Source organism: Amphimedon queenslandica, unplaced genomic scaffold (genome assembly GCF_000090795.2).
Source record: "Amphimedon queenslandica unplaced genomic scaffold, v1.1 AMPQUscaffold_13338, whole genome shotgun sequence".
Lineage (NCBI taxonomy): Eukaryota > Metazoa > Porifera > Demospongiae > Haplosclerida > Niphatidae > Amphimedon > Amphimedon queenslandica.
In genome coordinates this window covers 85,238-96,887 of record NW_003546426.1, presented here as the reverse complement: position 1 = coordinate 96,887, position 11,650 = coordinate 85,238, and the positions used below count along the sequence as shown (strand labels likewise).

The 11,650-nt window shown below is 36.1% G+C and overlaps 1 protein-coding gene across 1 annotated transcript in view; it reads left to right on the top strand.

Annotated features, from left to right (window-relative positions):
• Positions 1-9,838, top strand: part of LOC100641176 (NFX1-type zinc finger-containing protein 1-like) — an 11,209-nt gene extending 1,371 nt beyond the window's left edge. The window contains exons 2-3 of the mRNA XM_011406499.2: positions 1,885-1,994; positions 3,630-9,838. Of these exons, the coding sequence (XP_011404801.1) occupies positions 3,640-9,717 (6,078 nt within the window). The 5' untranslated portion in view covers positions 1,885-1,994; positions 3,630-3,639 and the 3' untranslated portion in view covers positions 9,718-9,838. The remainder of the gene's footprint in view (positions 1-1,884; positions 1,995-3,629) is intronic.
• The last annotated feature ends 1,812 nt before the right edge of the window (positions 9,839-11,650 follow it).

Sequence of the window (11,650 nt, the reverse complement as noted above, 5' to 3'; positions counted from 1 at the left end):
AATCAGATTGTTTCCTGCTGAGGCTCCACTGTTCCCAAATTCTGCAAGCCCAGTCAGTGCTTTTTTAGTTGTTTCTAGTATTGCGCTCTTTTGAGCTGCCAGAACAGCTTCATCGTCCTTTGGGGCAGCAAACCTAGAGCTAGCTGAGATCTTGGATGATGATGCGGTAGTGGTCGTGGTGCTGCTTGAGCCTTTGAGAGATTTAGAGCCGCCGTCTATGCTGCCATTGAGCTTAGGAAGCAATTGGGTGGAGCTATTTAAGAAGTCTTGGTATTGCTCTTCCGTAATTTGTGAAAGAAACTCCTCTATCTGCCTGTCTATTTCACTTGAGATGTCAGAGACAGAGACAGCCATAGGTGGGAAGATAATGTTGTTTTTCAAACTGTTATAGTATGCTGTTGCTGTGCAAAAGCTACCATGAGAATGCATTGCTGTTGCTAACTGTTGCTAAGTAAACTAGTTGTTTATTTTAGTACATGGTAGAAGTTGGACGCATATATATGATTATACCATAAATACATATACGTCTAAAAGGTGCCCTATCTACTGTAATCTGTAAAGCTCTATCCAGCCTGTAGAGTACTAGTCCTGGTCCTCATGGAAGGCTTGTTGACAAAGGAAAGCAGAAAAAACTGTCTCTTGCTAGCCATGGTGATTTTTCATGACTGAAAATGACTTCATTAATTAAATTCTCATTTCCAGACAAAATTTTTGGTTGGGCAATGCCTGTCCATGCCCGACCCTGCCGCTGCCTGTGCCAGTACCGTATGAAGTACATGTAGTCTTTAGTCATCGTCACATGCTCCTTCCTGGGCATAATGAGACTATTTCCATGCAAAGACTCTTTTCTTATACCAATTTTCTCTCATATAATTTTTCACTTCTTGTGTAAAATTTATGGCATAACATCAAAATTACAATACCGTAAACGTAAAAATTTTCGTGGCGGATAAATTTTCGTTTTTTTCGTGGGCCACACAGATCCACGAAATTTTAATGCAAGGGTATGGTGGTTAATTCAATAGGCCACGTGACAGCCACACGTACTGACCATGAATATTACTCGTCTCTCTTTCACACTTCAGCATCTCTGCTTCCCAGATCTCCTTATATACATGGTAACCCCTGATAACTGAAAAGATAGTGAAGGTACACATGAGGTAGGCATCTCTGCAGGTGTGGCCATGTCGCCACGTGGTCAATAAATTAATAAGATTGGGTAACGCCTACCACGAAATTTTTAATGCACGAAAATTAATTATTCCAGAAAATACGAAAATTTACACCACGAAAATTTTTACGTTTACGGTATAGAAGAATGTAAAGCATTGCCTCACCACACCCTGACATACATTGTACATGTATGGACTGACAGCACATACAAACAGAACTACTTTCCCAGTAAAGGCTGTGCCCAATGATACATTTGCTGTTCTATGATTAAGTTGTAACTGCTTAAATATATAAAGCCTTAAACTATTTATTTTGATGTGGGTGACATGACTGACATTTAATGCTTAACAGAGGCAGCATATTAAACAGTCAATTATGTGCCTACAAAAGTTTGACAACTATCACTTCAGTGAGAAGTTTAATGGCTATTATGGAATTCCCTTCATAACAGCTTCTATTCCCAGTGCTGTTATAATGATAAACATGACATTGATAGCAATTTAAAGTGTTATTCATAGACATTATTATTATGTAAACAATAGTGGGCTCCTTAAAATGTATGCCCACTCTTCTCAGTGCCACCCTGCCCATACATGTACCTACATGTAGCACTAATTTGATTTATACCAGAAAATATGTAAATTCATGTTTGAAAATTCTTTTTGACAATGATGCACCAATTAATCTTCAAATAAACCTTCCACCTTTTAGTTTCATTGTCTCAGATGATCAGATTCTCAACAGCCAGCACATCTCTCTACTGCTTTTGAATCTAGTGACTTTATATTTGAAATTTCTTAATCTGAAAAAGAATAAATAAAGTAAATAGAGTAATGTACACATTTATCAGACATGGGGTTATACTGTATAGTGCTTTATTTTTGAGGAGCAAAAGTTTTGCATTTTTTGTGATGCAATCGTAAAATTAAAGCTCCACTAAATTATTCAATCACTGTAAAGGGCATGGTGCTGATATCATGAATCTGCTTAATTATTTTCACGAAAAGTCATTTTTATAAATCTGTGAAAGTTTCGCTCCTCAAAGGAAAGCACTGTCGTAGTAATGCTATAGATAAAAATAGTATAATTGTAACATGCATATAAAAGTTGCAACTATAGTACAGACACTCGATGGTGAGTACTGCCTTATGGAACATATACATATGCATGTTCTTGTGTTATGTACATGTAAGCGTATTCTGATTACATTTGATTTTTTGAGATACTTTTCCAATTGCTTTAAATATTTGCTGAAGACCAAAATTGGCCAGGATAAACATTTTCTGACGTGCAAATACATGTTTTAAAAAGTTTAAGCTGATTTTGATCAAAAATAGATTTATCAATTTTTAAGTGGCTTCAACATTTGGCTAAGGACCATGGACAGGCATTCAATTAGTATACACCGCAGGGTTTCCACAGGATTTTGGCATAATGCAGCTTCTTCTCAGTGGATTGCCAATTTGCTCAAAAAATTGGGCTGCTCCCTACATGTAAAAACAAAATGACTGTAGGTCCACAATAGATACTAATAAATATTAAATGTAGTGCATGCTTTAAACCATGGTGTGCAAATGATTAAATTCTAATTTAAATAATGTACCCCATGTCTGTTTTATTGTGTGGTGAAAGGTTTCACTTTATCAATTATTTTTGAAATTATTTTACAATTTTGAGCAATACTGTATGGAGGTTTTATTTTGTTAGCATAAAATTTTACGAATTTGTTCAGATTTGCCATTTGTTGGTTGTGAATCTTACCTTCTACAGCCATTTTTCTAGTGTGCCACACTTTTTGTAGAATTTAATTTTGCGAGTTTAATGAAACCACAAAATTAGCAAAATTTATTTTCAGTGAAACATAACCCCTATGAAGTTGTGTGTATCTAAAGTGTAGAGCAAAGGTCCCTTTGTACAACATGGCCAATTAATCCTGCAATTTATGAGTGTTAAAACATGTGAATAGACTTTTAACTACTGCATGCATTCATAAAGAAGCCTCATCTTCCAGCTCCCATTCACTTTCAAATAAATGAAATAATGTCTTTGCTGTGCTACAATTAATACTTTACAACACCTCTATTACATGTATGTGTTCTTTTTTATTTTAGAAATTATGAAACACATTACATAAGACTGTGTTCGTAATTTATTTTAAAAATTAATTTACAGGATTAATAGACCATGGCTGAGGAACCTTTGTTTTACTATTTGAGCTACTAGAGGCATCTTTTTATTTTGAAATCTGCTATAATTTGTTATGCCTGTGAGATTGTGAATCATATATTAGAATAAGCAGTCAGTAGCTTAAATGTGCATGTGCTGTGCAGTGTGCACACAGTGTGTATGTATTTAATTTTCATTTGTGATTGTGAATCATTATGCGTATGCACTAACTGCATTCAGCTGTGTAGTTTTCATAGATCATGATACGATTTATATTATTATGCGTGTAGGTTTCCAGTAATGAATAGCAGTAGCAGTGACGAGGAAATACATATTCCACAAATAAATCTTAGGGAAAGAGCCCATGGAGCATCTCCCTTCGTTGGTGGTTTTAGAAGAGGAAGTCGTGGTTTTAGACCGGGTGGATGGAGAGGAAGAACTGATAGACCAGGAGGTTTTAGAAGCGATATATCAGATGAAAGTTTAGACCCTGGAAGCAGCAGAGGAAGAGGTGATAGAGGACGAAGAGGAAGAGGAAGGGACAGATTTCAAAGAAGCGACAGAGCTAGAGGAAATGATTATTCTTCTGGTGATAGACATAGTGCAGCAGATGGACCGAACAAAAGAGGAAGAGGAGGGAAGGATGGTAGCAGAGGAAGAGGAAGAGGTGGAAGTCGCTCTGCTCATGTACACAGAATGGAGTTTTCTGATTTGGTAGATTTAGCCAAGTCTCCACCTTCAGAGGTTGTTAATAAAATTCAAGATGATCTTAAAGGTTTCCAAGAGTCCTTGAATAGCTGTAATAAAGTACCTGAAAAAGTAAAGGAGCGATACATTGCTGCAATTATTAGTCTGCTCTTAAAAATTTGCCAATCGAGTGATGAAAAGGCTAATATGATAATTGCCGAATTTTTAAGCGACAGATGCTCTGAGTTTCATGTTCTTCTTAAGCACTATGTCTCCGAAACACTTCTTTCTCAAACTAATACTCATAATATGGTATCTCAGCTTTTGTTGCTGTTTAAGCAGTTATTAACACGTATGCCTTTGTCAGCATGGCATATTCTGCCTATTAATGATTTTCATGAAGTTGTAATGACCACATCAGTTGATTACAATGAGCATTTTATGGTAACAGATCTTAAAGCACTCTATACTGAAGCTAAACAGCGACATATGGAAAAGAAAAAATCGTCCGAGATTCATTTTGAATGGGATAACAGTCTTTATCGCACTATACCCATTGTACCTACAATGGATGAGATATGCTCTTCCGATCCTCCACGACTGAGGTCCAATATTATCAATGGAGCGTACACTGATTGGGAGCACTACTATGATGTACAGTTTCGTCTTTTACGTGAAGATTTTGTAGCTCCGCTACGAAGAGGTGTAACCCTTTATCTTTCACAAGAGAGGACTGGACGATTGACAGATATTAATGTTTACAAAGATGTCTATATTCTAAAACCAGAGTTCACTGAAAATGGAATATGTTATAAAGTTCAGTTTGATGTTAGTCGGTTTAGGCAGCGAAAAAGCTGGGCACATTCAAAGCGCCTGATATTTGGTTCACTTCTCTGTTTCTCACCCAAGAACAATCAATTCAGAGAAACCGTTTATTTTGCAACAGTTGTTGAGAGAAAGCCAGAAGATTTAGTTAAAGGGTATTTTTATGTTCAATTTGAAAATAGCCAAGAAATTTTTCAGCACATTCATAAGACCTGTTTTGTCGTTATTGAGTCCAGAGCCTATTTTGAAGCTATTCGTCACATTCTTGTGAGCTTGCAAAAAGCAGAAACAGGCACAATGCCATTCAAGCGTTATCTAATTGATAATAATCCTAGACCAGTAAACAGACCATCATATCTTCAAAATGGAACGTACTATGATATTACTTGGTTGTATCCTGAATCAAAGCAAAAGTCACACCTTAGCCTTGAAATTGATATCACAGATGAGCATTCTTGGCCTACTGAAGATCAATTAGAATTAGATGCGTCACAAATTAATGCAATCAGAATGGCACTCACACAAGAGATCTCAGTCATTCAAGGCCCACCTGGCACTGGGAAGACATACATTGGATACAAAATTGTTCAAACATTGCTTCAAAATCGGGATATTTGGGATCCCACACATTCATCTCCGATCTTAGTAATGTGCTATACTAATCATGCTCTGGACCAGTTCTTGCAAGGTATTATTCATCAAAAAATATACCTTGAAGACAACACAGATGAAATATTATTGCACTACCCATATGATATGCATTCAAAAGTTGAGCGTGTTCCAGATGTTGTAAGAATTGGTGGTAGGAGCAAGAGTGAGGAGATCCAGAAACATAGCCTATGGAATGCCCGAGGAAATACTGTGCCTTATTATAAGCTTCGTAATCTGCGAGAACTGAAAGATGATATTACTACAGAAGCATTAAAAATACCTCTGCATAGCAATGCAAATGTAATGTATGATGTAGTAAATGAGTATATGGTTGGCAGGGAGGGTATGGATTTACTGCGAGATGTCATTAATCCGTCTCATTTCTATGAATTAAGCCTTCTTGGTGAAGAGTTTGATGACATTGGTTTATCATTAGAGCTATGGCTAGGGTTTTGGACATTACCAACTGAGACAGCTCATCAATTTTCCATTTCATCTTCTATACCACCTGATACAGAACATGAATATACTAGTGCTCCTGATGACCAGTCTGCATGTGATGATGATGATGTCATGTTGGAAAATGAAGAAGAAAATATTGACATAATTGGTGAAGCTGAGATTGAAGAATCTAATAGGCAGCTAGATGATGTAGGCTTTAAGCGTTTAAAATTGGAGGATAAACATGTTTCAATAAAAGAAGATGACATCCTTAGCCAACATATTAAACAAGAAGACAAAGACCACAGTCAATTCAAAATAGAAAAAAAGGACAGCAGAGAAATAAAGAAAATTCTGCAAGCAATTCGTTATATTGACCCTCTGGAAGAAGATGAAGAAATAGAGATTGCTGATGTAAGAAACCTTCCAATGATAAGTAAGTACAGGCTCTTTAGATTATGGGTTGTAAAGTTACAACGGATGCTAACTGATGTTACTCAAAGAAAGCTTATTTCATTAGAAGAAAAATGTCGTGCATACAAAGAAGCTCAAATGGAAGTAGATCGTATTGCTTTAGAAAAAGCTGACGTCATTGGTATGACGACAACTGGAGCAGCAAAATACCAACATATTCTACACCTTGTCAAACCTAAAATAGTAATAGTTGAAGAAGCAGCTGAAGTATTAGAGTCTCATATTGTATCAGCTCTTAATGCTGGTACAGAGCATCTCATATTGATTGGAGACCACAAGCAACTGCGTCCTAAACCAAATGAGTATGAGTTAGCAAAAAAACATCACCTTGAAATTTCACTTTTTGAAAGGTTGCTGCTCAACAATCTTCCTCACGCTACTCTTCTTATTCAACATAGAATGAGACCACAGATATCCAGTTTAGTTTGTCCTTTTATATATGATGAGCTGATTGACCATGAAACCGTCACAACCTATGAAAATATCAGAAGTTGTGACAAAAACATGTTTTTCTTTAATCACAAGCATCCAGAAACAGAGATAGAGCATTTGCTTAGCCACTCAAATGTAGGTGAAGCTAAATTAGTTGTTTCTTTATGCAGGCATCTTCTAAAACAAGGGTACAAACCATCACAGATCACAGTTCTAACAGCTTACACTGGACAGCTACTCTGTGTGAGGGATATGATGCCTAAAAAGAATTTTGAAGGTGTGCAGGTTGTCAATATTGATAATTTTCAAGGAGAAGAGAATGACATTATCTTACTATCACTGGTGCGGAACAATGAATTGAAAAAGGTTGGGTTCCTTAAAGAAGAAAATCGTGTCTGTGTTGCTTTATCGCGGGCTAGAATGGGCTTCTACTGCTTTGGAAATTTTGATATGCTTCGTGCTGTTGTTCCAATTTGGGATCGTATTCTAAGTTACATTGAGAGTGAAGGATGTTTTGGCTCAAGTTTTCCTATCCACTGTCACAATCATCCTCAGTATAAAATTAGCATTGAGAAAGCTGAGGACTTTATTATTCATTTTCCTGATGGTGGCTGCAATATTCCTTGCATATATCGTCTTAATTGTGGACATCACTGTAGACGTCGTTGTCATGTGAATGATCCAAATCATGAGCAGTACTGCTGCAAGGAGCCTTGTGATAAGCTATGCCATAGAGATTTGCATCCTTGCCCACTTAGATGCTCTGATGCTTGTAAGCGTTGCACTTACCTTATATCTCAAGTAATGCCAAGTTGTGGTCATATCCAAGACATGGAATGTTACAAAAATCCTGCTGAAGAGCAATGCCATAACCCTTGTAGTAAAAAATGTCCTAATGGGCATATATGTCATAAAAAGTGCTCAGAATATTGTGGAAATTGTATAGTACTTGTGGACAAAATTATTCCAAGGTGCAAACATATAGTACAAATGTATTGTTTCCTTGATCCATCAATAGCAATCTGTTACGAGAAATGCCAAAAAATTTATGAAGGTTGCAATCACAAGTGCCCAAAAAAGTGCTTTGAAGATTGCTCTGTTTCTTGTGAGAAACAAATTGAGAAAGTCCTTCCTTGTTCTCATATTGATGTCATACCTTGCTCAATGGATCCAGCATTAGCAAAATGTACTAAACCTTGTCAGCGAAAAAGGGAATGTGGACATCCTTGCAAAGGAGTCTGTGGAGAAAGTTGTTCAAGTTATAAATGCTCAGAGCCAGTGAAGCTTACTCTACCTTGTGGTCATATATCTACTATCACCTGTCATAATTGCTCAACAGAAAATGTTTACGAGTGTAACAAACCATGTGAAAAGATACTATCTTGTGGTCACCCATGTAAAAGAACCTGTAGCTCTCCCTGCACTACTCAGTGTACTCAAAGAGTTTCATTTACTTGTTGCAAAGGTCATCACACTTACAAAGTAAGATGTTTTGAAGCTAAGAATGCAGATTTAGTTTGTGATAAAAAATGTGTTGAGAAATTGCCTTGTGGTCATGCATGCACTAACAAGTGTGGTGAAGAATGTTCATCTTGTGCTCAAAGTGTTGATAAACACTGTCCCTGTGGGCACAAACATAAGTTCAAATGTGGTGAATATGGAGTATGTTCTTGTAAAAAAAAGTGTCCTATAATTCTTCAGTGTGGACACAAGTGTTCAGGAGATTGTGGAGAGTGTTACACTAAACGAATGCATCCTCCATGCATGCACCAAGTACAAGTCAACAGGTTTTGTGGTCACTTTGGTTCAGCTCCATGCATTGGATTATTTGATCAATGCCAGCAATCTTGTCGTCTCTCAGTCTGCCCTCACAACAAAACACCTTGTGATCACAAGTGTTATGAGCCTTGCCATGCTGCACAATGTGAGGAAAAGTGCATTGTTGAGTGTTCCCACAGTAAATGCACTCAAATTTGCAGTGAAGTCTGTAGTGTACCAAGCTGCACTAAACCCTGTACTAAATTATTGGATAAGTGTCATCATTCTTGCTCAACTGTTTGTGGTGAAGAATGCATTAGTGAGTGTTGCCCAAAATGTAGTGGTAAGAAGTTTTCTGAGAAAGTCAAAGGCCTTGGGAAAAAAGCAAATATTACCACAGAAGCTATTATCAAACTTAATTGTGGTCACATTTATTCTGTAAACTATTTAAATCAACGGTTTACACCCAAAGGAGATCAAGACACATTAATATGTCCTCTCCTTTGTCCTGCATGTTCTAAGCCTTTTGTATTACCCTATTACTGGCAGATGACTCAAGAGAGAGCTAAGGATATCAAACAAGTTAAAAGGCAACTTCCAACTAATCCAGTTACTTATTCACCAGATCGCCATCGTTTAGCATTTAGAAAAGTTACTCTTGACGCTGAAACTGCCTGTGCATTAAAACTTTTCTCTAATGCTATGGAACTGAAATCTCAGCTCAATATTACAACATTTATTGAAAATATGCTGAAACAAACGAAATGTAAACTAACAATGCAGATTGTTACTGATATTGAGAGTGAGTTATTTCGATTAAGCCTTCTTACTTTAGCAAAACATGTTCCAGAAACTACTTTAAGTAAGCAACCACTTCATAGTCTACTGCAGCAAATGGATGAAGATCACAATTTGAGGCTAACTTACGAGATGTATGAAGAGTATTTACCAGCAATTCGTAGCAACAGTGTTTATGAAGTAGTTCCAGTATCTTTACCAAAGATAACTAAAGGACAGTGGTATAAATGCAGGCATGCTGGTCACATTTACTTCGTTCCTGCCAAGTATGGAGCCAATTGTCCAGAATGTACTGAATGTCACTCAAAGTAACTTAAACATAATTATTACATTGTTTTATTATTAGTGCCAGAAGACTTAGTATTGTCCTGTAGATTTTATGCCATTTATTATTGATGAATTAATTATAGATTACATTACCATGAAACTTAAACTTTAAGGCGTTTGAATATAAGATAGGTAGCCAACCAGATAAACAATATAATTCAGCTGTGCTTTTCTTTTTATCTGATGCTATATTTGCCTCCATTAGTTTTATTATGTCTCTTATGAATATACAGTTAAGCTGGTCAGTTTTAGCTTTCTATTTATCAAAACTGTCATTATGGCAAAATTGGTCAGTCACTGGTGTTATCTATTCTGAACTATTAAGTTCTTATTCCATTTACTATGCCCTTCAATATAAAAACCAATAAAAATAATCATAATTGTAATATAATATTACAAACCCCCTGGTTCAGATATTAATGATATTCCTGCAGTTGTTTCCACTACTACAGTGGCCAAAACGTGTTAACATGGCATGTGCAATTGTACCAATACCAGTCTTAGGGCTACTGCACTATTGGAGCTAGGACTAAAACTTTGGCGCATAATACAAAAACCAGAACAATAGAACTAAAGATAATATATGACACTAATAATAAGATTAAGCTATAGTTCAGACATCTTCATCATCCTGCTTTGCATCAGCATCGAACAACTGGACCCTCCTACCACCATTGGAAGCCTACAGAAATACATGTACATCAGTCATACAATGTAAGCAAAGATACTAGATAAAGTAATGAAGAATATCGAGATAGTACAGATTATTTCTTTCACTGTCCATTTTTAATTTTTCTGACACATAATACATCTTCTTAAATTACATAATAATTAGAGCTGATTCCAATAAATTATTGCTTTTTATGAATCTTTAAAGAGTTTTACAAATCAAGCCAAAGACCATGTGCCTAGTCTCGCCCCGCCCCTTCGCTACCTGCGGAGGGGCGTGGTGAGACTACCATGTACCATAGTGCATGGTCTTTGGTCAAATTTCATCAAAAATTGCAAGGAGAAAATTTTCATTTTATAATTTTTTCTAGCTGATGTACAAAAATTGGAATGATTCTAACCAAAATTGGATTTTTATGTTAACATTGTGAATCCAATGTAAAGTAGACCTTGCATCATGAAAGTAGGATTTTAATTTTAGATTTTAGTCCTGGCTGTAGTTTCCATTACTTTTTGACGAATTAGTATAAAGTAAATGCAACTCAATCTTCTTTTTTCAAAAATTTTTGTATTCATAACCCATGGTATTTGGCCAAATTTTGAAGGGATTAAAATTCATAACAATCCAATTTTAAACGAAATCAACTCAAACTTCATATACAGCATAAAAACATGTGTGCATATCAAAAATACAAAAATGTAGAAGCCAATTTCTATAAAATATCATGTACTATAAGCCCAAGCTCTTTGGCCAAATTTTGAAGCAACAGTTACTTTAAAATTTTTTCATAGTGGGCATGCATGCAAGCCTTCCCCTAGCTATAGTAGGCTTAGGCTATAGGCCATACTGTATTACTTACTGTAAAATTAACTTTAAAACAACCCAATAATAATGGAACTACTGTAATGTGAGGTGTAAGACTGAACTATGCAATATTAAGACTGAACAAGGTATTAAAAAAGGTGTGAACAAAATTCTCGATAATTAAAATGCGCATACCTCTGTGTATCCATCAATTTTTCTAACTATTGTTAACGCTCTTGTTTCACCACCTTTGTAATTATGGTATGCTGGTACATTACTAGTTTTGGTCCTTCTGACAAAGAATGTATCTGAAAATAGTAACACAAAATGGTGCTCGAATGCTAATAGTCTCACGTGATGCTGTATTTCTCAGATTCCTATTGAGTGATAGAATAGTCTAAAAGTTAATGGTAAGTAACAGTGTGATTCTGAAGAGTTTTACTT